The following is a 27,097-nucleotide window of genomic DNA, read 5'->3' as shown; positions in this document are numbered from 1 at the left end:
CCACAGAGATCCCTAGCGAAGCCCTGGAAAGAGCTACTGGCACAGCTGGCAATGGATGTGCCTCCAGTTCCCATGGCATCAATTCCTGGAAAACGTGACAAATGAATCACCAGATTCTGAACATGCAAAAGCATTGGCGACACTGTTTCTTGTTCATCTACAGAGATGATATGTGACATCTGAACACCCGAGGTATTGAGAGCCGCTGATGCACAGTGTCACAGGGATCCTCTGCGTCCAGAGGATCCTGCTGGCTCTTTGTCTGAAGGATTTTGCTCCTCCCTTTGGTGAGCCAAGTGCCTTTGTCACAATCTTCTCCTTCTCTCCTGCCTGTAACTTCCACAAACCCCAAGAGGCCAACAGCGAACACAATGAGACAGCTAATGAACCGGAACAGCAGGCAGAGAGACCCGCAGTGCAACCGAAGAGGAAAGAGTCGAATTGGACTCCTCCCGAAGGCCGCTGCCCTCGACTTGACATGTATGCCCAAGCCATCAGGAGGTGCGTCAACACCAAATTCATCAGCCGCACTCAAGACAGCACCGAACATCACCCAAGCACAACGCAACGCCATCCACGCTCTCAAGACCAACCGCAACATTGTCATCAAACCAGCAGACAAAGGAGGGGCCATCGTCATACTGAACAGAACGGATTACTGCAAAGAAGTGTACCGACAACTGAACAACGAGGAACACTACAGACAGTTACCCACAGATCCGACCAAAGAACACACCCGTCAACTCAACACTCTGATCAAAACCTTTGATCCGGACCATCAGAGCACCCTCCGTGCTCTCATCCCACGTACTCCACGCGTTGGAGATCTCTACTGCCTCCCAAAAATACACAAGGCAAACACACCCGGCCATCCCATCGTTTCAGGAAACGGAACCCTGTGCGAGAACCTCTCCGGCTATGTCGAGGGCATCTTGAAACCCATTGTACAAAGAACCCCCAGCTTTTGTCGCGACACTACAGACTTCCTACAGAAACTCAACACACATGGAGCAGTTGAACCAGGAGCACTCCTCGTCACAATGGATGTCTCGGCACTCTACACCAGCATCCCCCACGATGATGGCATTGCTGCAACGGCCTCAGTACTCAATGCCGTCAACTGCCAGTTTCCAGATGCAATTTTACAACTCATCCGCTTCATCCTGGACCACAATATCTTCACCTTCAACAACCAGTTCTTCATCCAGACACACGGAACAGCCATGGGGACAAAATTCGCACCTCAATATGCCAACATCTTCATGCACAGGTTCGAACAAGACTTCTTCACCGCACAGGACCTTCAACCGATGCTATACACTAGATACATCGATGACATTTTCTTCCTTTGGAGTCATGGTGAGCAATCACTGAAACAACTATATGATGACATCAACAAGTTCCATCCCACCATCAGACTCACCATGGACTACTCTCCGGAATCGGTTGCATTCTTGGACACACGCATCTCCATTAAGGACGGTCACCTCAGCACCTCACTGTACCGCAAGCCCACGGATAACCTCACGATGCTCCACTTCTCCAGCTTCCACCCTAAACACGTTAAAGAAGCCATCCCCTACAGACAAGCCCTCCGAATACACAGGATCTGCTCGGATGAGGAGGATCGCAACAGACACCTCCAGACGCTGAAAGATGCCCTCATAAGAACAGGATATGGCGCTCGACTCATCGATCCACAGTTCCGACGCGCCACAGCGAAAAACCGCACCGACCTCCTCAGAAGACAAACACGGGACACGGTGGACAGAGTACCCTTCGTCGTCCAGTACTTCCCTGGAGCGGAGAAGCTACGGCATCTCCTCCGGAGCCTTCAACATGTCATTGATGAAGACGAACATCTCGCCAAGGCCATCCCCACACCCCCACTTCTTGCCTTCAAACAACCACCCAACCTCAAACAGACCATTGTCCGCAGCAAACTACCCAGCCTTCAGGAGAACAGTGACCACGACACCATACAACCCTGCCACAGCAACCTCTGCAAGACGTGCCGGATCATCGACACGGATGCCATCATCTTACATGAGAACACCATCTACCAGGTACACGGTACCTACTCTTGCAACTTGGCCAACGTTGTCTACCTGATACGCTGCAAGAAAGGATGTCCCGAGGCATGGTACATTGGGGAAACCATGCAGACGCTACGACAACGGATGAATGAACACCGCTCGACAATCACCAGGCAAGACTGTTCTCTTCCTATGGGGGAGCACTTCAGCAGTCACGGGCATTCAGCCTTGGATCTTCAGGTAAGCGTTCTCCAAGGCGGCCTTCACGACACATGACAGCGCAGAGTCGCTGAGCAGAAACTGATAGCCAAGTTCCGCACACGAGGACGGCCTAAACCGGGATGTTGGATTTATGTCACATTATCAGTAACCCCCACAGCTTGCCTCCTGGGCTTGCAGAATTTCACCAGCTGTTCTGTCTGGAGACAATACACATCTCTTTAACCTGTGTTGAATGCTCCCTCCACCCACATTGTCTGTACATTTAAGACCTGGCTGGCTGTAGAGATTTGCATTCTAATTAGTATTCTGTAATTTGACTTCTGTGTCTGTTTGCACTGTTTGAGAACAGATAACCACTCCATCTGACGAAGGAGCTGTGCTCCGAAAGCTTATGGTATTTGCTACCAAATAAACCTGTTGGACTTTAACCTGGTGTTGTGAGACTTCTTACTGTGTAACTGATAAAGTAGACTGCAATGAATTCAAGCTCCATCTTCGTGATGGTCTCCTGACTGCAGTGTCAAGAGAAAAGACAAGTGTTAGCATTAGCTGCCAAAGGTCTTCTTTCTGTCAGTGACCATCAGTAATTGTGGGTTCAGGGGCTTTGTTCTCATGATGGCTAGGATCCTAATTCACTGCACTCTAATACGACACTCTTTGGAATAAACATGAGGGCAAATCTTTTAACAGGAAATTAGATTATTTGAGGGGGGCTGAGGCTTCTCTTCTGTATGGATGCCAGCACCAAACTTTTTAAACAGGTTTCTGAAGCTTGTTCAGTCGCTCAATTGCTCTGGAGTTTGTATTGACTCTGGGAAATTTCTATGCTGCGAACAAAGTGTTAAAACAAGGAGAATGATCTGCACCACTTTACTGGATTAGTCTCACATGAATGGGTATCATTGCCTCACTTTCCTGATTTCCTACATTGTCACTGAAAGATTCTTAACATCTCTCAGCTGTCCGTCTCTCCTTATTTGGGAATGTATAGTTCAATTAGCTACCCCTTTAAACAGCAGCACCCCCCCCCCCCCCCACCCCATGCACACACCTGCTCTCCAATCAATCCACAGAACCATCACCAGCAGACCTTCTCTTCATTTTAATTTTGTACTGCGCCATTGCTGCGGGATGCAAATGGTAGCACAAACCTCTCACTGCTAGAACAACTTGGATTTTCTGAGAGTGAACATGAAACCCTCCTATCATCCCGAGGCAGCTTAATGTTCAAGTTTCCCTCCCTCACAGACCTTTCAATCCTCCCTGCATTCCTCGATCCCCTTGTATTTGTGATGCATGTCCATTTGTTAACCCCTGAACATTTTGAAGTGGATGTGCCTATGCCCCATGTGTACCTCAGCCCTCCCCCCCAATCTTGAGGTCACTTACATAGTTAAACATATAACCCACACCCTCCCCACCCCCCTGGATGCCTCCACAAGCCTTTTCCCCCACCTGCAGGCTGAAGATGCTGCTGCTGACTGAGCGTGCCATCTGCGGCCCATCATAATCCCAGGAACTTCTGTTTAAAAATATTCATAGGCTCTGCGCCACCACCTTTTCAGGAAGAGAGTTCATGGCCCTCAGAAAAAATTTCATCTCGTTTCTATTTTAAATGGGCGACCCCTTATTTTTAAACAGTTTCCCCTAGTTTCAGATTCTCCCACAAGAGGAAACATTCTCTCCACATTCACCCTGTCATTCCTCCTCAGGATCTTATATGTTTCAATCGAGTTGCCTCTTACTCTTCTAAACTCCAGTGAATACAAGTCTAACCTGTCCAACCTTTCCTCATAAAACAATCCACCCATTCCTTCACTGAATTCAGTAAGGTGACAAATACAGCGCACAGTACTCCAAATTTGGTCTCACTAGTGCGCTGTATAAGCATTATGTCATTACTTTGGTATTTAATTTCCCTTGCAATGAATGATAACATTCTATTAGCTTTTCTCATTACTTGCTTCACTGCATATTAGCCTTTTGTGATTCATGCACCGGGACACCCAGATCCCTCTGCATCTCAGAGCTCTGCAATCCCTCACCATTTAGATAATATGCTTTTTAAAAAAAAGAACAATTGCACATTTCCCCATATTTTTGCCCATTCACTTAACCTATCCAAGGACAATCTTTGCAAGCTTAACAATGTAAACCGAAGTTGCTGCTAAGCTAGTGAATAAACTACCCCTTGCTGTCAGTGATATGGGAATCCACAACATTTACAGAAAGCATCTTGAAAATATTGAGCTTGTGATAAAGCACATTTCTCAGCTGGGCTGGCAACCCAAACCCAAGTACCATGGAACGCAACAGTTTTGCCAAAGAACAAGAGACTTCTAGGTCTTATAGAACATAGAACAGTACAGCACAGAACAGGCCCTTCGGCCCACGTTGTTGTGCCGAGCTCTGTCTGAAACCCAGATCAAGCTATTTCCTCCCTATCATCCCGAAGTACTCCATGTGCCTATCCAATAGCTTCTTAAATGTTCCTAAAGTTTCTGACTCCACTATCCCTGCAGGCAGTCCATTCCACACCCCAACCACTCTCTGCGTAAAGGACCTACCTCGGACATCCTTCCTATAACTCCCACCATGAACCCTATAGTTATGCCCCCTAGTTACCACTCCATTCACCCGAGGAAATAGTCTTTGAACGTTCACTCTATCTATCCCCCTCATCATCTTATAAACCTCTATCAAGTCTCCTCTCAACCTCCTCCGCTCCAAAGAGAAAAGCCCAAGTTCCCTCAACCTTTCCTCATAAGACCTACCCTCCAAACCAGGCAGCATCCTGGGAAATCTCCTTTGCACTCTTTCCAGTGTCTCCACATCCTTCTTATAGTGAGGTGACCAGAACTGCACACAATATTCCAAATGTGGTCTCACCAAGGTCCTGTACAGTTGCAGCATAACCCCACGGCTCTTAAACTCAAACCCCCTGTTAATGAACGCCAACACACTATAGGCCTTCTTCACGGCTCTATCCACTTGAGTGGCAACCTTCAGAGATCTATGGATATGAACCCCAAGATCTCTGTTCCTCCACATTCTTCGGAACCCTGTAATCCACATTTAAATTTGTCCTACCAAAATGATTCACCTCGCATTTGTCAGGGTTAAACTCCATTTGCCATTTTTCAACCCAGCTCTGCATCCTATCTATGTCTCTTTGCAGCCTACAACAGCCCTCCACCTCATCCACTACTCCACCAATCTTGGTGTCATCAGCAAATTTACTGATCCACCCTTCAGCCCCCTCCTCCAAGTCATTTATAAAAATGACAAATAGCAGAGGACCAAGCACTGATCCCTGTGGCACTCCGCTGGTAACCGGTTTCTAGTCCGAAAATTTTCCATCCACCACCACCCTCTGTCTTCTGTTAGATAGCCAGTTACCTATCCAATCGGCCAAACTTCCCTCTATCCCACACATCCTTACTTTCTTCATAAGCCGACCATTATGTTACTAATTATTTTTCAGTGGAAAGGTACTGTTCAAGGCATTTGGCTAACAAACACATCTAAGTCACTAAGTTTGTTGGAGAGGAGTCCAAGGTGTCAAACAAACTATTTGTAAACGGTTCAGGCATTGTAATAATCCCTAGAGATTGTGGACAAAATCCACTTCCCAAAAATGCAATTAAACCTGTGGCACAATCCATTCCCTTATTATCCAGCAGAGGTCCACAATACATCAAGTCTGCAGTAATAAGGAACAGATTCCCTCGTATTTCCACCATATCATTGTTTATTCTCACCTCCACAATGTAAACCATCTTCCCATTGTAGCTGCATACTTATCTTGGTCACTACTGTACATGTTTTATGGAGGAATACTAAATTCAGGGAGATTATCTTCTCTCTGACAAATGAAAATATTCTGGAGGCCCAGCACAAGCACTTGAATACCACACGAAAGCATCATGGATGCTGGAAATCTGAAATAAAAACAGAAAATAGTGGAAATACTGAACAGGTCTGGAAGTATCTACAGAGGCAGAAACTATTAACATTTCAGGTCAATGGCCATTCGTCAGAAATCCTCTGCCACCGATTTCCTCCTCACCCTCCCCAGGGTGGAACAGGAGAAGTACAAGCTCAGCATCCTATTGGCAATAGGCTTAATTTCAAAATCCATCTTCGCCATCACCAGGAATATCTATTTCCATCCTAGAAATGCCACCTGCTTCTGCACTTACCTCACCTAACACTCCTGAAACCTTCATTTACCACTGTTATTTTCAGGCTCAATGTCTCCAATGCTCTCTTCAATAGCCTCTGCCACATCAATCCATCCAAAACAGTATCAATTGCATTTCAAGTCCTGCTCCCTTTGGTGCCTGTATGTACAAACCTTCACTGGCTCTGCCCCTAATATACAAATCAAAATATTATACAATCTCCGCCACCTTAATATTGAAATCTAGCCAAAAATATGGAAAATTAGCCAGTTTTATTTATCCATATGAAACAGACAAATCTAATATGATCATTTCATGCTCCATCAGCAGGCTCTTAATTATCAGCAAAAATAGTGGAAGCAGTCATCAACAGTACAATCAAGTAGCCCATACCCAACCATCCTGCTCAATGACACACAGTTTGCCAAATCTCAACAGTCCTGGTCTAAATATGAACTCAAGAAATGTAAGATCTGTGGGGGAAAAACGGAAAAGCATTCCAATACCTGATGCACTGCAGAATGGTTATGATACTTGCAGCTTTGCCTATACAAGGCAGCTGTTGGGCTTTTTGCTAGCAAGTCCACCATGTTCAGCTCTATTCACAACTCCTGTGATAATGAAAATTCATGGAGATAGCATCTTGGCCACAATGTAGATTCTGTTGAAAAGTGGCAGAGAGCATTTCTACAAGTGATCAACAGTGGGAGAACACCACCATAATTTTTCAGAAGGCCATCAATGGCACACTCAATGTTAACATGCCTACAGCACACTTAAGGTTGAAATTTCTGTAACAATAAACTTCAAAACAATATGAAAGCAGATTGACAACTTTTACAATGCAGAATCTGCTCACATCATCTTCTCAGCTGGCATCACATGCAGTAAAGTATGATTCTTCCTTGGCTCATCAGTTTGGGGTGTGATCAATTTGCATAACAATATTGTTTTTTCTAGAACCTGTGCTTCTCAGAGTGCAGGGTTCATATTGTGTACTGCTGTTGACCAAATGCGGACCACTGTTAACAAGAGTATGTGTGCATACTAAATTTCCAATTAAACTAGACTATCACTGGCAAATGGGTAGAAAGCAGCAGCTGCAAACAAGTAAGTCCTATTTATTACCTGCTCGCCTATACAGTACCAGTACATTACTGTTAAAACTGCATTAAACTTCACTATAGTGAAGAAAAAAAGTCATTCCATTTAACATTGAGATTGAACATTTTATTTTTGTATAATCTTGAAATAAATCTGAGCTGGAAGTTTACAAATATGAATTCAAGTTCTTAAACATGTCAAAATCAGTTCATGAATTCAACATAAAAGAAAGAAGAATCCAGCAGTGGTGACAAAATATTGCAGTCAGACTGATAATCAAAATTAAGAGGTCCATTTGCCTCTTCCTTAAAGCACTGCTCAACTACACTAATGCAGTAGCACCTGCAAACTTCAAACATGATTATTAATTATAGTTGTTAAAAAGCACAGATTTAATCTAAAATGGTTTGAAGACAGCAGACGCTGCAGGTGAATATTTGGAACTCCAGATTGACACACTTACAAATGCACCAAACTGGTGCATATATCAGCAATATGGCCAAACAATTAAGTACCTAAAACCTGGCCAATTAGTTATTTCAGTGATAAAAATTACCATGATTATCTCGTGCCCGACTGGGTAAAGAATTTTAACACGGCACTGAGCCATGCTGATCAAAATGCTGACTCAGCTCATTTCAGCTGCGGTCCTGCAGAGACCTTAGGCTACAAATTGAGGAGAAGGAAAAGTCAATTCCCATTCCGGATTGTTGTCTGGAGACTTCTACTCCAGCCAACTCACCAGTAGCTCTTGCTGGAGATTGCTGATTAGATAGGAACAGAATCAGTATCAGAATCCTACAGATGAGGAATGCTCATTTAATAAGGTTCCAGATGGCTACCTTGCACATAGAACTCTACCTCAAAAAGAACATCTTCAAGGAAAAACAATTCTAAAACTAATCCCAATACAGTGGCCTACAGCTGACCTGTATCCAAATCTATTACAGCTCCCTATATTTCTAGCTACTTATTCTAAAGAAATTCCCAAATCAAATTTGCCTCTTCACATTTTCAAACTGGTTGACCACCATCATATCCTCATGCAATTACATTTGAAATAAAGTTAACTTTCAAATGGTTATATTAGATGAGAATCAGCAAGAGCTAAATTAGAGCAGGTCTCCAGAGTGATCAAGTTGTCAACGGGAGAGGTTACCAGGATGGATTTTACATACAACATTAAAATAATCCTAATATATCAAAAAAGCTAATCTAAACGTGGATTAGATCGCAATCCAATCCTTATCTTGTGGGAAGTCGATATCTGTGCCATGTATTCATTTGCTTGTTAAGCAACTTTCATTTATATAGCATCTTTAACGTAATAGAATTTGGATTCATAAAATCCTACAATACAGGAGGTGGCCATTCAGCCCATCAACTCTGCACTGACTACAATCCTACTCAGACCCCATCTCTATACCCAATGCATTTATCCTAGCTAGTCCCCCTGACACTAAGGGCCAACTTAGCATGGCGTGGGTTTCCTCCAGGTGCTCCGGTTTCCTCCCACAGTCCAAAGATGTGCGGGTTAGGTTGATTGGCCAGGTTAAAAATTGCCCCTTAGAGTCCTGAGATGCGTAGGTTAGAGGGATTAGTGGGTAAAATATGTGGGGGTAGGGCCTGGGTGGGATTGTGGTCGGTGCAGACTCGATGGGCCGAATGGCCTCCTTCTGCACTGTAGGGATTCTATGGTAATCAATCCACCTAACCCACACATCTTCGGGCTGTGGGAGGGTGGAGTACACGCAGACATGGGGAGAATGTGAAAACTCCACACATACAGTAACCCTGGCTCTGAGGCAGTAGTGGTAACTACTGTGCCACTCCAAATATCTCACGGTCTTCAAAGGAATGTTACTAAACATATGACAGTGAGCAACATAAAGCAATATTAAGCTAGATGACCAAAAGCCTGGTCAATAGGTAGAGTAGCATCTAAAAAGTGGAGAGCGAGATGCTGAAGTTTTAGGAGAGAATCCCAGCTGATGAAAGGTTACAGACCTGAAATGTTAACTCTATTTCTCTTTCCACAGATGTTGCCTAACCTGCCGCATATTTCCAGCATTTGTTTTTATCACACATTTATAACATCTCCTGCATTTTTTTAACATATTAAACAAATGGATCATGAGGGGATTGGGTCAGGTTTGTTGCCTTTTCAAAATAGCAATACATTGGTTTACATCTCTTCAGAGGTCTGCAATTGACCTCATCACAACACTGACAATAGTCTAGGAATAGTTTCACATCTCAGCTGGAATATGAAGCATAACAAAGGATGAACAATAAAACGTGGACGTAAAAGAGACTCCAGGATGGTAAGTTGTCTCCCTGATGCCAGGATCCTGGATGTCTCTGAATGGGCAGAAAGCATTCTGAAGGGAGAGGATGAACAGCCAGAGGTCGTGGTACATATTGGTACTAATGACATGGGTAGGAAGACTGATGAGGTCCTGTAGCAGCAATTTAGGGGGTTGGGTAGAAAGTTAAAAAGCAGGACCTCTAGGGTTGCAATCTCAGGATTACTCCCTGTGCCACGTGCCAGTGAGGCTAGAAATAGGAAGACAGTACAGCTCAACACGTGGCTGAACTGCTGGTGTAGGAGGGAGGGTTTCAGATATCTGGACCATTGGGATCTGTTCCGGAGCAGGTGGGACCTGTACAAGGAGGGATTGCATCTAAACTGGAAGGGCATAAATATTCTGGCCAGGAAGTTTGTTAGTGTCACACTGGAGGATTTAAACTAGTTTGGCAGGGAGGTGGGAACCAAAGCAAAGCAAAGATTTAACTGAAGGGGAACCAGAGAACAGGGCCAGTAAGACTCGGAGGAAAAGCAGGCAGGGTCTGGTGGACTGAAGTGCATTTATTTCAATGCAAGAAGTGTAACAGGTAAGGCAGATGAACTTAGAGCTTAGATTAGTACTTGGAACTATGATGTTGTTGCTATTACAGAGACTTGGTTAAGGGAAGGACAGGATTGGCAGCTTAACGTTCCAGGAAATAGATGTTTCAGGCAGGATAGAGGGGGATGTAAAAGAGGTGAGGGAGAATATCACAGCTGTACTGCGGGAAGACACCTCGGAGGGCTCATACAGCGAGGCAATATGGGGGGAACTCAGGAATAGGAAGGGCGTAGTTACAATGTTGGGGGTTTACTATAGGCTGCCCAACTGCCAGCAGGAGATGGAGGAACAGATATGCAGGCAGATTTTGGCAAGGTGCAAAAGTAACAGGGCTGTTGTGATGGGAGATTTTAACTTCCCTTATACTGACTGGGACTCACTTAGTGCTAGGGGCATGGATGGGACAGAGTTTGTAAGGAGCATCCAGGAGGGCTTTTTGAAACAGTATGTAGATAGTCCAACTAGGGAAGGAGCCATACTGGACCTGACATTGGGGAATGAGCCCGGCCAGGTGATCAACGTTTTAGTAGGGGAGCAGTCCAGGAACAGTGACCACAATTCAGTAAGCTTTAAGGTACTGATGGATAAAGATAAGTGTAGTCCTCAAGTTAAAGTGCTAAATTGAGGGAAAGCTAATTACAACAATATTAGGCAGGAACTGAAGAATGTAGATTGGGGGCAGATGTTTGAGGGCAAATTAACATCTGGCATGTGGGAGGCTTTCAAGTGTAAGTTGATAGGGATTCAGGACTGGCACATTCCTGTAATGATGATGGATAAGTATGGCAAGTTTTGGGAACCGTGGATAACGAGATATATTGTGAGCCTAGTCAAAGAAAGGAAGGAAGCATTTGTCAAGGCCAGGAACACACAAAGCAAGTGTGGAATACGAGGAAAGGAGAAAGAAACTTAAACAAGGAGTAAGGAGGGCTAAAAGGAGTCACGAAAAATCATTGGCCAGCAGAATTAAGGAAAATCCCAAGGCTTTTTAGACATATATAAAGAGCAAGATTGTAGCCAGGAAGAGGATTGGCCCACTCAAGGACAGGGAGGGAATCTATGCGTGGAGCCAGAGGAAATGGGCAAGGTATTAAGTGAGTGATTTGTGTCAGTATTCATCAAAGAGAAGGACTTGGTGGATGTTGAGTCTAGGGAAGGGTGTGTAGTCATGTTGGGACCAAAAAGGAGGTAGTATTGGAGGTCTTGAGAAACTTTATGGTAGACAAGTCCCCAGGGCTTCATGGGATACAACCCAGAATACGGAGAGAGGTAAGGGAGGAAATTTCTGGGGCCTTGAGAGAAATCTTTGTATCCTCACTGGCGACAGGGGAGGTCCCAGAGGATTGGAGAATAGCCAATGTTGTTCCTTTGTTTAACAAGGGCAACAAGAATAATCCAGGTAATTACAGGCCGGTGAGCCTTACGTCAGTGGTAACGAAATTATTGGAGAGGATTCTTCGAGACAGGATTTATTCCCACTTGAAAATAAGTGGACGTATTAGCAAGAGGCAACATAGTTTTGTGAAGGGGAGGTCATGTCTCAATAACTTGATCGAGTTTTTCGAGAAAGTGACGAAGATGATTGATGAAGGTAGGGCAGTGGACTACATGAACTTCAGTAAGGCCTTTAACAAGGTCCCTCATGGCAGACTGGTGCAGAAGGTGAAGTCGCATGGGATCAGAGGTGAGCTGGCAAGGTGGATACAAAACTGGCTCGGTCACAGAAGACAGAGGGTAGCAGTGGAAGGGTGCGTTTCTGAATGGAGGGCTGTGACAAGTGGCGTTCCTCAGGGATCAGTGCTGGGACCTTTGCTGTTTGCAATATATATATATATATATATATATATATAAATAAATGACTTGGAGGAAAATGTAACTGGTTTGATTAGTAAGTTTGCGGACGACACAAAGGTTGGTGGATTTGCGGATAACAATGAGGACCATCAGAGGATACAGCAGGATATAAATCGATTGGAGACTTGGGCGGAGAGATGGCAGATGGAGTTTAATCCAGATAAATGGGAGGTAATGCATTTTGGAAGGTCTAATACATTTAGGAAATATACTGTAAATGGCAGAATCCTTAAGAGTATTGATAGGCAGAGGGATCTGGATGTACAGGTACACAGGTCACTGAAAGTGGCAACGCAGGTGGAGAAGGTAGTCAAGAAGGCATACGGCATGCTTGCCTTCATCGGCCGGGGCATTGAGGTTAAAAATTGGCAAGTCATGTTGCAGCTTGAAAGGTTCTTAGTTAGGCCACACTTGGAATATAGTGTTCAATTCTGGTCACCACACTACCAGAAGGATGTGGAGGCTTTGGAGAGGGTACAGAAAAGACTTATCTGGATGTTGCCTGGCAAGGAGGCATTAGCTATGAGGAGAGGTTGGAGAAACGTTGCTTGTTCTCACTGGAATGATGGAGGTTGAGGGACGATCTGATAGAAGTCTGCAAGCTTATGAGGGGCATGGACAGAGTGGATAATCAGAAGCTATTTCCCAGGGTGGAAGAGTCAATTACTAGGGGACATAAGTTTAAGGTGCAAGGGGCAAGGTTTAAAGGAGATGTACGAGGCAAGTTTTTTTTTTACACTGAGGGTGGTGGGTGCCTGGAACCCGCTGCCAGGGAAGTCGTGGAAGCAGATAAGATGGTGACTTTTAAAGGGCGTCTTGACAAATATAAGAATAGGATGGGAATAGAGGGATATGGTCCCTGGAAGGGTAGGGGGCTTCAGTTCATTCGTGCAGCATGGTCAGTGCAGGCTGGGAGGGCCGAAGGGCCTGTTCCTGTGCTATAACTTTCTTTGTTCTTGAAATTGAAGGCTGGCAGAATTGAAACGATGCCCGTAGCTAGACTGAAGAAAGAGCTGACAAGACACTGTTGTATGAATACATGGTCAGAATACTTTATCTGGAATTCACATACTTCTAGAGAGTCAATCAATTAGCATGAACTTCTTTACAAATGTCCACTCACAAACATTTAATTTAAACTGTAATATCTACTTTTAGCTGCAAAAGGTCAAAATTAATAGGAAAAAAATGAGAATTGGTCTGCAGATGCACATGCAGGTTTTTGAATAGGCTTTGATTTATAGATTTCTCTTACTGGAGATAGAAACAGGCCAGGTAAAGCTGGTAGTTAGGTAGGGAAGAAATAATGGATGGTGTTCAGTACAATTCACAGAACTAGCCATAAAGCAAGAGGCATCAAATTCGAAACTGTACCGAATAAAATGCAATCACTTAACATGTTGCATTGATGCTTCCCACTTAAGAATAAAAATTTGACCACTAAACATACATAAAAGCTATGGAATGCATCTCAGTAAAAGGAACAGATGCCTTTAGTCCTAAAGCTCTTAACCTGCCTGAACTCAGAGCTTTGTATTTCACTTATAGCAACAAAAAGGGGGTCAAAATTGATGATCTTGCTCCTAACAACTACTATAAATGTTATGAATGCTAAAGGCAGAGCTAGCTTAAAGATAAATCTTTACAGTGGATATACAAATATCTCATACTCCAGGTGGGACATCTATGTTTGCTTTTCCACTATATAATAATGATACTGACATTCAAAATACATGGCTGACACCATGTCAACTATCCTTTAATTGTTATACATCCTCCTATGTCACATCCTACAACTGAGCTGTAGTCGGTTATCATTTTCCCCTCTTGCTGCTGAAGCCATTAATCATGTCCTCTTTTCTGTGGATGGTATCTTTTATCCAAGATATATAGAGCAGTTTAATATATTATATACAATTGTAAAAGTAACCATAACAGCTCAGCAACAAAAAACAAACTCAGGATCAATTTCCTTTCTTCTTCACGGTATATTTCAGAATGGGTTCAGATGTTGCTGTTCAGGATACAGCACATGATCTCAAAAAGAACTTGTTGCCTTTGAAGCAGTTAGGCTGATGCGGCTTTACTGTCACTTAAAAGGCAGAAAGCCATGTCTGTGTGGGTTTCCTCTAGGTGAACCAGTTTCCTCCCACACTTCAAAGATGTGCATGTAAAGTGGATGAGCCTTGGTAAAAGTGGGGGCTTATGGGGATAGGGCAGAAAGAGTGTCTGGATGGGATGTTCTTTTGGAGAGACAGTGCAGACTGGATGGGCCGAATGGCTGCCTTCTGCACAGTAGGACTTCTATGGTTCTATGGAGTGTGACGTTAGTGAACCTTTAAGAGATTTTAATTTAATCATGTGCTCTGCAGCTCTGTGTTGCTAAGTTGTCTGTACAAGTCCTTTTATTGCTACTTAAATGGGGTTTATTTTTACTCTAGAATCTTTTATGACCCTGCATTGTTAGGAGGAAGGTCATGTCTTTTGGACAGTTCATTTTCCTTCCTGGTGAACTTAAGTTTCATTTTCTGTTTTGGCCGGCAGCAGTTTTAGTTTAGAAGGGACATCAAGTTGTAAAGAAGTGTTTTTCTCTCTCCTGGTTTTGGAAATTCTGCTGGTTAGCTGAAAGCAAGGCTTCTTGCCTTCCTGGAGTAAAGAATCTGTTGTTGGTGGCTCAACCAGAAGCTTTCCCTTGTGTTCTGGGAAGCTGTTCCGACTCCAAGCCTGTGTGTGTGCCTCAAGAGAACTGCAGCATTCATCCAAAGGACACAGTCCCAGCATCACATGAGCATTAGTCGTTGCTGTGTTAAACCTGTGGAAAGGGCTTTTTTGTCTATGGGAAGCTTTGTTTGATTGGAAAATTGTAGATATATTTGTTATGGGTTATACATTATTGCGATTGCTTTGTTTCGGTTTGTAATTGATAAAAGTTATTACTAATTTTCTTTCCATACATGGCAACTATATTCTTAAATAAACTTTGATACAAGCTCCCTGGTGAGCCATTTGAATCAAACCTGAAGTGAAGCATGTCATGTTTATCTCAGCTAAATTCAAAGTGCAAAACTTAAAATCCAGACGGGCTTCATAAAACACCTTGGAGTTTCTGACCTGAACAATAACAGAAGACATTCTGCATCTCTCAGCAGCAACATAGACTAATTCAGTGATCAAGCTAGGATGACAAGTGTGGAATACGTAATAAGGGTTGACACAATTCAAAATAAAAATTCTTGCACCTAGATTAAAGCAGTTAATTAACCAACACCCTCTCATCGTAAAGTTTTTCTTTATATAAGAGATTAAACCCCCAAAGAATGCTAGGAATGAGCTCAGATGCATTTTCTCACAAGATCATTATAGGTGATAAAAGCCATTTTGCTCCCCTACATTTTCCCTACAAAATTACCCACCAAAGAAGAGTCTACTAATTACCTTAGACTTTGTCTGATAGTCCATTCCAATCTACCCTTCTTGGTCCAGTACCTCCCTCTGGGCTATTGTCAATGTCTCAAAGTCTCCTTCCAAGTCATTTTAAGCTCTCCGATATAAACATTGTCTATTTTTGGAAAAATATGTCTTTAAGCCCATTTAACCTGCCTAAACATTAATTTCATTTGTAGCCATGTTATTCATTATTGAATCAATTCAGGTCAAGTGGATTCAAATATGAAAACTTGCAGCCCATCAAAATTTTAAGCTTTGGAACAATCTGTCCATTTATTGTAGCCTTTGTACTTTGCCCAATTATGCAGTAGAACTGTTCCATCTAAACTGAAAATACTAAAAATATCTTCACTTTGAGATGTCATTAGTCCACTAAAAAGATCCATCATTTCCAAAAGTGTTGGATAAAGCAATCTAGGTATTAAATTTTATCACAGTAAATTATCATGAACCAGTCATTACATGGGGGTTTAAACAAACAGCTAATTTAGATTTAGATTGTGTATGGTGCAGTAAGTAATAGTAAGTTCCATAAATCCATGATGGAATGATAGCAAGTGTCAGGGCTAGGGGCGGTGCAAGAGAGGTTGGGCGAGAGCCAGGAGAAGGATGGACATCCTGACAATGAGGGCAGAAAAGCAGGGGCATGAAGGCATGGGTCAAGCAGGCAGGGGTGAGAACAACGGAATGTGGGTGATGGCCAGTGCAAGGAGCCTGGGCTTGGGAGAAGGAGGACAGGTGGGGACCTCAAGATGGGCGGGGGGGTTTGGCCAGACAGGAAGGTGAGGGGCCGAGCAGAGCGCAAAGGTGGGAGCGCCTGAGCAGTAACGCTTTAGTGAAGTGATCGAAGGATACATATTGGCCTGGATACCTTCTTCAAAATAATGCTACGGGTCTTTTACATCCAGCTATGAGGGCAGACTGTCACCAAAGTATCCCAGATAGGTCAATTACAGATTTCCTCTTTCCCTTATGCCAGGTCACACTTTGTGTTACGGAATGTACAGGAAATAGAGAAAGAGGCATTATTATAACATTACCATATTCTGTAAATGCAGTTTAGAATATTAGGATTTAAGAAAATTAATCTTTTAACTGAGAGCACAGATCTAGACGATCCTGAAACAAATTTATATTATGCCGCATCTAGTTGGAAAGAAGATCTGAAATCTGAACATACTATTAAAGGAAATACAACTCAGGATCGAAATGGCTGGCTGTGACCTTCATTTTAACAAGAAACCCATTGTTTTAAACACGCCTGACATTCACTGCTGCAGTAAACAGTTGGCTATTAGACAGCATGATGAATACTTTATATAACTGGGTCTTTAAGTTCATAACTCACAATTTGATTGCCTGCAGAAAATGGCAGGGTTCCACCTTTTTAAAAAGGGCATCAGCTTCAAATGAGTGTTTGCCAAAAATTTGTTGTTTGCAAACGAAACTTAATTACATAAATCATGTCAAAATTCATCCTGTGCCAAAAAATGATTCACCCTCTCCAATGAAAAAAGTTTCCAAATACTTGCATGAAAACAATACCTTTAAAAGTTAACGTGATGCGTTCAGTGAGAAAAAATATTTGTCGCTGAACACTAGGATGAATCATGGTAGCCTTTCACAGCCATGGCCCATATGCTCACCTGTAATTTGTAGATAAATTCCAGTGAGTTATATGAACAATACAAATGTGGGGGGTGGGGGGTGGTCCTCAGAAGGATGCCAAGTCACAGGAGCAGCTTGAATAATTTCAGTTACATCTGTACTCTCAAGCTGGATGACAAAAGGCTCTTGGGCATTTTGCATAATAAATGCATAGCTTAAAAATGCATCTTGGAAACATTGGCAGCATTTCAGAACTTTTATTTTGCTGGTCAGAAGTCTATTGAGCCAGTGAGCAACAAGAAACTTTATGAAGGCACCCTCAAGATCAGCACAAAGGCAGGTTAGCTACCAGTGTATTTAAAGAACAGAGATAGTGCATTAATTTTGAGAAAAGCCCCCTTCCCATCACGTTTCACTGCTCTCTTAAAACCTTGCCATTGCGAATAACAACACATTGCCCTCACTGAAGTTATTCACTTAATCACCACCAGGCAGTATGGTAGCGCATTTTGTGGTAAAGGTGGTGATAGAATAGAATGCCTACAGTGCATAAGGAGACCAATCAGTCCATCGAGCCTGCTCCAACAACAATCCCACCCAGACCTTATCCCCATAACTCCACATATTTACCCTGCTAATCCCCCTGACATTAAGGGGAAATTTAGCATAGCCAATCCACCTAACCTGCACATCTCTGCGCAATCCACCTAAACCTCACTGTGGGAGGATATCTGAGCACCCGGAGGAAACCCACACAGACACAGGAAGAACGTGCAAACTCTATACGGTCATCCGAGGCTGGGTCCCTGGTGCTGTGAGACAGCAGTACTAACCACTGTGCCACCCCAAATGAATAATGGAGAAAAAGCGCCTCACAGGCAATGCTGTGTAGGTGGTGTTCTTAACCCAGAAGCAACTCAAACTCCAATATGCTGCACATTACCTGCATTAAATTTGTTCCACAGGTAGGCACCAAATTGCATTCATACATAGCATGTGTTTCTGTGTTCCGACAAAGTTGGTATCAGCCATACAGATGTAGATTTACCAAAAAATAAAAATATTACAGCATATAGGAGTTGCTTATGAACCAGGAGTTGCAGTGCTATTGGTAGTCAGGCTTGCCATAATGTAAAAATACACAGAGGTACTTCCATTGTAAACAAATAGCCTGAGCTTTCATGACCTATTGGCAATGCAGGTGGCAACAGCTTCCTTTCCACATAGTTTTTCCAAACTGGAAGTTGCCATTTCCTGTCCGGAAACAACTAGGACAGCATTACAAAAGCAGCCAGGAACTGAACAAAAGAGTAACTGGGAATGCATCCAACAGCTGGTTTCCAAAGCAAACTTTCAACAAAAAAAAAGTGCCTCCAAATGTAGTTCAGGTCACACTTGTATCAATGGCCTCCTTGCAAGACATTAATCCGAAAGAGAATTGCAGCAGAGAACACAAATTATTTTCAATATTACACAATTTGAACAAATGCCCAAAATTAGACAACATTAAAACACCGCCATCACCTAATTTCTCCCCCACTATTACACTCGAGGCAATGAAATGTTCTGGCTTTTAAGCAACATAGAGGATATTTTGAAATAGTCGAGCATTGTAAATCGGCAAACTCAGCTTCTAGTTTAAGAACAACTAACAGAAGCAAAACAAGCAACTTACTTAGTGCTTAAAAGTTCAGTCAAGTTCAGAAATCCTCTCCTGCAGAATCTCTTCAAGGTTCTGGTATTAAGACCAAAGGTCTACATGCTATTTTCACTAAGCTATCCCTCAAGTACCCATGCTTCCAATGTCTTCATGGTTTTTGGCTGCCCCCAAAAAAAGTTGCAGCAGTGAAGTAAATTAGACTGTCCTAACATGTAGCAAGAGTGTGTCAAATAATTTTCCTTAACTGTTAATAGTACAGAAAATTCTGAAAACACTCAGCTCATCAAGCAGCATCTGTGGAGAGAGAAATAAAGTTAATACTTCAGGTTGATGAATATTTGGACCACCAAAGGGTGGTTCCAGCATCTTCTGAAATTTCATATTGAGCATCTGCAATATTTTGCATTTCCGCTCCTATCATTACTGAAGTCGCTTGGCAGCCTATATAGTAAAATATAGCAGATTCTCAAAGGTTAATTAATCTGTTCCCATTGTAATAAACATTCAAACCATAACACAATAGATAAATCTAGCTGTTACATGCAGTAGAAATTGAAAATCTAACAAATTCTATCAAATTCAACTGCACATACAACTAATATACATTTGGTATCCCCCGTAATTGGCATTGAGATGATGCAGGATTAATTTAAATAAATGAGTTAGAGTGCACTTCTTAAATAGGAGGTGCATTGCTGCTGGATGAGGAGCTGGATTTCATTCTGCAACTGCTTCCGACTTAGGAGAAACACAAGAAAGATAGGCGATAACATGGGAGAGAATGCACCCAAATAATGGAAGCCTTGGTCAGAGGTGGACAGAAGAGATGTGCTCAATTCACAGGGGGCCAGGAAACCCTCCAGACAAACTGAGGAGTCAAGCCCCAAAGAATTCAATGACTTCACTAGTGGTCAAGGTCAGCGAATATGTCTTCACATGCTTTATCTATCTGCCCTACTAGCCTCACATGCTGTTCCACACTTCTACTCAACAATCTCTATCAATCTGGGCTCATTCATACTCAACATTCTAAGCTTCACTTCAACCTTATACACTTAAACCACTCCTCACAGCTAGCACATACTGCAAGCTATTCAAATTGCAGCAGTCAAACAGACAGCACTCATTGGCAAACTTCTCTTTCTTTTGCAGGGACAAGGTGCTGCACAACCGGAGACAGCAGATACTAACTGATGGGGAAGAGACACAACTAACCCCCATGGAAGTGAAGGTGCTGGGTATCACTAGAGTAGCTTTTGTTGAGGCAATGGCCAGTGAGAGATTAAAATTATAGAAGACAATGGTACCTTAAACCTAATCTTCCTCTCACATCAACTTCTGAAGAAGTTGCAGGTGGCATCAGCTGGGAAAGGACACCCTTTGTGGTCAAGTGCTTATAAAACTAGTGCTCAGTAAAAAACACCTTCAGGAAGAGGGGAAAGAGAAAAACATGTGGGAATGGACACCAAAGAATTATGATGATTAATGTCTAAAACACATTTAAAAGTTGGTGATGGTCACAGAATAATGCTTTATGCCAAACAATGATTTTTAATCCACTGGCTGGAAAACTGAACTTTTAAAAACAGCCAGATTTTAAGACCCAGATTAGAAGAGTGAGTTGAGCTCACGACAGAGATGGGTATCCAATTTACATCGCTGTGCACTCCACATTGTCTTCCTCTCATTGGGTTGCAGAGGCCACAAATTCCTGGTGTACATCACATTGGGGCAGTGTGAGGTTGGAAAATCACGGGTGAAGGGCCACCTTTAAGTAATATATCCAACTCATTCTTCATACAACTCGAAAATCTGTCCTTTTAAGTCATTTATGATCGTAGTCTGTAAGCAGTTAAACACTCACTGACCTGGCAAGTTTATTCTTTCAAAAAATCTGTTGTGATTAAATGAAAAAGGAGCCATTCGTCCCCTCGCCAAATGTTGGTAACAGTGACAAAATTCTTAACAATTAGAACAATAATTTCTACGGTCAAGGTCAAAAGACTACTGCATGGATTAAAGTACACCGAGCAATACAACAATTTTAAATTTACAACTGGTAATGTTTTTTTCTTGACTATACCTGCAGCACAGGGCTGTTGTCAAAGTTGTAAGCGCTGGGCCTCCCTTCCAGAGTAGAAAAGGCAACATTTCCTCCAGTGAGGGGTGATATATCACTAAATTCATCTGTGCACAGCGCCTGCTTTTCATCTTCTCCTGTTCGGATAAACCCGCGATTCTTTTTCTGGTAGGTTTTCTCGCAGGATCCACTGTAATATTGGTAAGGTATCCAAGGCCCACCTTCATTAGTTCGTTTATAAATAACAAAACTCTCAGGTCGACTTGTGTGAAATTTCAGTCTTACGTATGTGATATCAAATGCTTTTCCTGCAACCAAAGAAAAAAATGAACTTAATTTTTACCAGTTAAGATTTTGCACTTTAAAAAAAGTTTTTAAAAGTTTATTTATTAGTCACAAGTAAGGCTTACATTAACACTGCAATGAAGTTACTGTGCAATTCCCCCAGTCGCCACAGTCCGGCACCTGTCCAGGTCAATGCACCTAACCAACACGTCTTTCAGAATGAGAGAGGAAACCCATGCAGACACGGGGAGAAGGTGCAAACTCCACACTGTGACCCAAGCCGGGAATCGAACCCAGGTCCCTGGCACTGTGAAGCAGCAGTGCTAACCACTGTGCTACTGTACTGCCCCTTCAACTTGCCGACAGCAAGTTTCTAAGTGCCTTGTTGTGTTTTCAAGGCCTGCCATCACAGGTGCTTCAGAACCATCAACTACTTTTGCAGCAGTCACTTATGCCAGCAAATGCAACAGCCAATGTGCAGACACAAGTTCCCACAAATAACAAATGAGGTGACTAGTCATTAAATAATTTCTTGGTGGTGTTAATTGAGGGAGGTATGTTGGCCAGAACGCAATTTTGTGCTCTTTTCAAGTCATGTCACAGGCATTCACCTGCACATAGAACAATGCAGTGGGGCCCGATTTAAATGTCTCATCTCCATATTGTAGTGTCAGCTTAAATCCATGCAGGAATCCTGCAAAAATGATCTATATTGGGCAAATGTGCAATACCCATTTATATCCCAGAGATGGGGAGGAACAAACACATAAAAAAAGCAAATATACTAAGGGCAGGCATCAACAGAAACTGTATAAATTAGCCAATTGATCAAAAGTTACAGAAAACTGTATTTATACAGGATACCTGACAAGATGGTAATTTGCTAATGTGAGGGAAATAGATACAATTTACAAGTTCAAAGGGCGAATAAGTTGTACAGGTAATAAAGGTTCTTGGAATGGAATTAATCTGGATACACAAGGGCACCCAGAAGGCAGCCATTTGGCCATTCATGTTTGTGCAGCTTTTTGGTAAAGCTATCCAATTAATTCCATTTCCTTGCTCTTTCCCTTCAAATATTTACCTAATTCCCTTTTGAATATTACTATCAAGTCTGCTTCCACTTGGTAAAAAAAGTTTCCTCACATGGTCTCAGCTTCTTTCGTCATTGTCTTGAACCTGCCTTCTCTCGTCAACAACCCATCTGCCACTGGAAATAGCTGCTTCTTATTTAGTCTATCAAACTGTTCATGGTTTTGAACAGCAGCAGCAAATTGTTACTTAACCTTCCCTGCTCCAAGACAAAGATCCTACTTTCAGTCTCTACTTACCTGAAATCCCTGGTATCACTCCATGAAATATTTTCTGCACCCCCTCCCAGGCCTTGCTTTTTACGCAAAATGTGCTACCCAGAAATGAACACAATAGAGTGTTTTACAAAGATTTCGCGTAGCTTTCTTGTTACATGCGATTCCTCTATTAATAAAGCAAAAGCCCCCATATACTCTATGCTGCCACCTTCAAAGATTTGTGCACGTAAACCTCCACGTATCTGTTCCTCCATCATCTTTAAAATTGCACCATTTGGTTCACATTGTCTCTCCTCATTCTTCCCAATGTTACGTATCACTTCACACTTCTTCACATTAATTTGTATCAGCCATGTGTCTGTTCTACTTGATCAACTATGCTCTTTTTAAAAATTCATTGATGGGGCACAAGCGTCGCTGGTTAAACAAGCATTTAGTGCCCATCCCCAAGTGGCCTCAAGAAGGTAGTGGTGAAATGCCTTCTTGAACAGCTGCAATGTGGTACAAGGAGTGAGTTCCAGGATTTTGACCCAGCGACAGTGAAAGAACAGCGATATATTTCCAAGTCAGGGTAGCGAGTGGCTTGGAGGGAATATTCCAGGTGGTTTCCATGTGTCCGATGCTCTTGTCCTTCTAGATGGCAGCAATCATGGGTTTGGAAGGAGCTGTCTAAGGAGCATTGGGGAGCTCCTGTAGTGCATCTTGTGAATGGTACAGATGGCTGACACTGTGCAGCTGTGGTTGAGGAGTGAATGTTTGTGGATGGGGTGTCAATCAAGTGGGGTGCTTTTTCCTGTATGGTGTCAAGCTTCCTGAGTGTTATTGGAGGTGCACTCATTCAGGCAAGAGGAGAGCATACCATCACATTCCTGACTTGTGCCGTGTAGATGGTGGACAGACTTTGGGAGGGGTCCGGAAGTGAGTTATTTGCCCCTCCCCGCCCACCCACCCACAATGATGTTGATATTGGGGGATTCAGTGATGATACTGCCATTGAATGTCAAAGGTCGATGGTTAGATTCTCTCTTGTTAGACATGGTCATTGCCTGGCACTTGTGTGGAGTGAACGTTGCTTTCCACATGTTAGCCCAAGCCTAGATATCATCCAGGTCTTGTTGCATTTAGACATGGGCTGCTTCAGTATCTGAGGAGTCACGAATCGTAATGAACATCCCCACTTCTGAGCTTATGGAAGGAAGGTATTGAGGCAGCTGAAGATAATTGGGCCAAGGACACTACCCTAAGAACTCCTGCAGTGATTTCCTGGAGATGAGATGATTGACCTCCAACAACCACAACCATTGTCCCTAGGTACAACTCCAACCAGCAAAGTTTTCCCTCCGATTCCCACTAACTCCAGCTTTGCTAGGGCTCCTTGAACTCTTTCAAATGCTGCCTTGATAGCAACAGTCATTCTTACCTCACCTCTGGAGTTCAGCTCTTTTGTCCATGTTTGAACCAAGGCTGTAATGATGTCAGGTGCAACCCAAACTGAATGTCAGTGAGCAAGCGCTGCTTGATAGTGCTGTTGATGACCTCTTCCATCACTTTACAGATTATCAAGACTAAACTGATGGGTGATAATCAACCAGGTTGTATTTGTCCTGTTTCTTTTGTACAAGACATGCCTGAACAATTTTTCACATTGCTGGGCAGATACCAGTGTTGTACTTGCACTGGATCAGCTTGACTAGGGGAATGGCAAGTTCCGGAGCACAAGTTTTCAGTACTATGGTTGGTATATTGTCAGGTCTCTTAGCCATTGCAGTATCTAGTGCCTTCAACTTGATGTCACATGGAGTGAATCAAATAATTTGAAGTCTGATCTCTTGTGATGCTGGAGGGCTCTGAAGAAGGCCGAGATGGATCATCCACTCGGCATTTCTGGCTGAAGATGGTTGCAAATTCTTCAGCCTAATCTTTAACACTAATGTGCTGGACTGCTGAAGATAGTTAGTATCCACCGCTTTGTTTATTGCATTTTTGAATTTCGTATCATCTGCAAACTTTGAAAATTACGTCCTGTATACCCAAGTCCAGTTAATATATATCAAAGAAAGCAGTGGTCCTGCAATTGACTCCTGGGAAATGCCACTGCATATTTCCCTCCAGGCTGAAAAATAACCATTTCCTGGATTACAAAAATGACTAAACTTCAAAAGTATGCAACTGTTTATAAAGTGCTTTGGGTGACTTGTGGTCAAGGTGGTACACTGTTGCAAGTCTTTCTTTCCTTTCTGTTTTCTGTCCCTTAGCCATTTTTGTATCCATCTTTAATCCCATGGGTCTTAATTTTAGGTAACAAAATCTATTCCACAGCACTTTATCAAAAGCTTTTGAAAGTACTGTACATATGCACATAACACTACGCTCATCAACATGCTTTGATACTTCAAGCAACTCAGTCAAATTAGTCAAAGATGATTTGCTCTTAATTTTCATGAAAAGTCCAACTTTTCTAAATGTCAATTAATTTTGTTGTATATTATTATCTCTAAACTTTCCACAGTTAAGATCAGGCTGACGGGTGGTAGTTGCCAGGTTTATTCCACTTGGCTTTCTTAAAAATAGGATTTAACATTTGCAATCCTCCAGTTCTCTCACCACATATCCAAGGAGGATTGAAAGATTGAGACGAGAGCCTCCGTACTTTCCAAACTTATTTCCTGAAATAACGCAAGATTCCACCTGAACAGGTGACTTTTCTACTTTGAGGATTGCCAACCTTCTAATTAACTCTATTTTTATCCCATCCAAAATTACTACTGCCTTCTCCTTTACTGCGACTTGGCATTATCCCCTTCTCTAGTGGAGGAAGTGCGGAGTATTCATTTAATGCTTCATATACGCAATGTGCTCCCACAACTTACACAAGATTTTTGGGTTTCTTTTCATGTTAGCCTCTAATTTCTCATTCACCCTCTCTCTCTCTATGCCCTTTTTTCTTTCTTTCAGATCCCCTATGTACTTTTTGTATTCAGTTGTTCGCCACTATTAGGAATTGACAACTGCCAGAAGCCTCCTTTTTATGCATCATTTTAACGTCCATCTTTAGTTATCCAAGGAGCTCTAGCTTTAGGCGTCCTTCCTTTCTTATATGGTGTGAGTAGCTGAAGACAAAAAGATGCAAAGCTTTTTGGGACAAGGAACCATGTAATTATGGTAAGTTTTGGTGTGCATTAAAATACAAATGTTTTTAGGTCACTTCACATGGGTGAAATTAGTAAACTGCAAGTGGGTAGAAACATTAGTTTGCTCTTTGCTTACCTTCAATTACCATCAAGATTGTGAATCAATGCATTTATATAAAATCACCATAAGTGACCTCAACATTTCAGCCTTCGCAGTATCCAGTGCCTTCGGCCACTTCTTGATATCATGTGGAGTGAATCAAGTTGGTAAAGACTGGCATCAATCAGGAGGAAGCCGAGATGGATCATCCATCTGGTACTTCTGAAGATGGTTGCAAATGTTTCAGCCTCGTCTTTTGCACAGGTGTGCTGGACTCCCCCATTACTGAGGATGGGGATATTTGTGGAGCCTCCTCCTCCACTTAGTTGCTTAGTCCACCACCATTCGTGACCGGGTGGGGCATGACTTAGATCTTATCAGTTAGTTCTGTGATCATTGCTTCCACTGTTTGGCATGCGAGTAGTCCTGCATTGTAGCTTCTTTATCGGGTTGACAATTCATGTTTAGGAATGCCTGGTGCTGCTCCTGATATGCTCTCCTGCATTGAACCAATGTTGATAGTAATGAGAGAGTGGGCGACGTGCTGAGCCATGAGGTTACAGACCATGTCGAATATAATTCTGCTGATGGTCCACAGCACCTCATGGATGCCCAGTTTTCAGTAATCAGATGTGTTTTAATTCCCATCTAACATAGTGGTAGTGTCACACAGCACAATGGAAAATATCCTGCACGTGAAGATGGGACTTCATCTCCACAAGGACCATCTGGTAGTCATTCCTACCAAGACTGTCATGGTGGATTGGTGAGAACAAGATCAAGTTGGTTCCCTCACCACTGGACACAGAACCAGCCTAGCAGCGATGTCCTTTATGACTCAGACAGCCTGGTCTGTGGTGGTGCTTCTGAGCCACTCTTGGTGATGGAAATCAAAATCCCCACCAGAATACATTCTCTGCCCTTGCCACCCTCAGTGTTTGTTCCAATTGATATTCAATGTAGAGGACTACTGATTCATGAGTTGAAATGGGCTGGATGTAGGTGGTAATCAGCAGCAGGTTTCCTTGCCCATGTTTGATCTAATGCCATGAGACTTCATGAAATCAGAGTTGATGTTGAGGACTTTCAGGAAAACGCCCTCCCTACTGTATACCATCATGCCACCACCATCTCTGCTGGGTCTGTCATGCCACGGATACAGGACAT

At 42.8% G+C, this 27,097-nt stretch overlaps 1 protein-coding gene across 1 annotated transcript in view; it reads right to left on the bottom strand.

The window, feature by feature from the left end:
* Nucleotides 1-27,097, bottom strand: part of lamc1 (laminin, gamma 1) — a 251,907-nt gene that overhangs the window by 99,895 nt on the left and 124,915 nt on the right. The window contains exon 2 of the mRNA XM_078218326.1: nucleotides 21,108-21,412. Within this exon, the coding sequence (XP_078074452.1) occupies nucleotides 21,108-21,412 (305 nt within the window). The remainder of the gene's footprint in view (nucleotides 1-21,107; nucleotides 21,413-27,097) is intronic.

The sequence above is a fragment of the Mustelus asterias genome, chromosome 8 (assembly GCF_964213995.1).
Source record: "Mustelus asterias chromosome 8, sMusAst1.hap1.1, whole genome shotgun sequence".
Lineage (NCBI taxonomy): Eukaryota > Metazoa > Chordata > Chondrichthyes > Carcharhiniformes > Triakidae > Mustelus > Mustelus asterias.
This window is presented reverse-complemented; position numbering and strand designations above follow the sequence as displayed.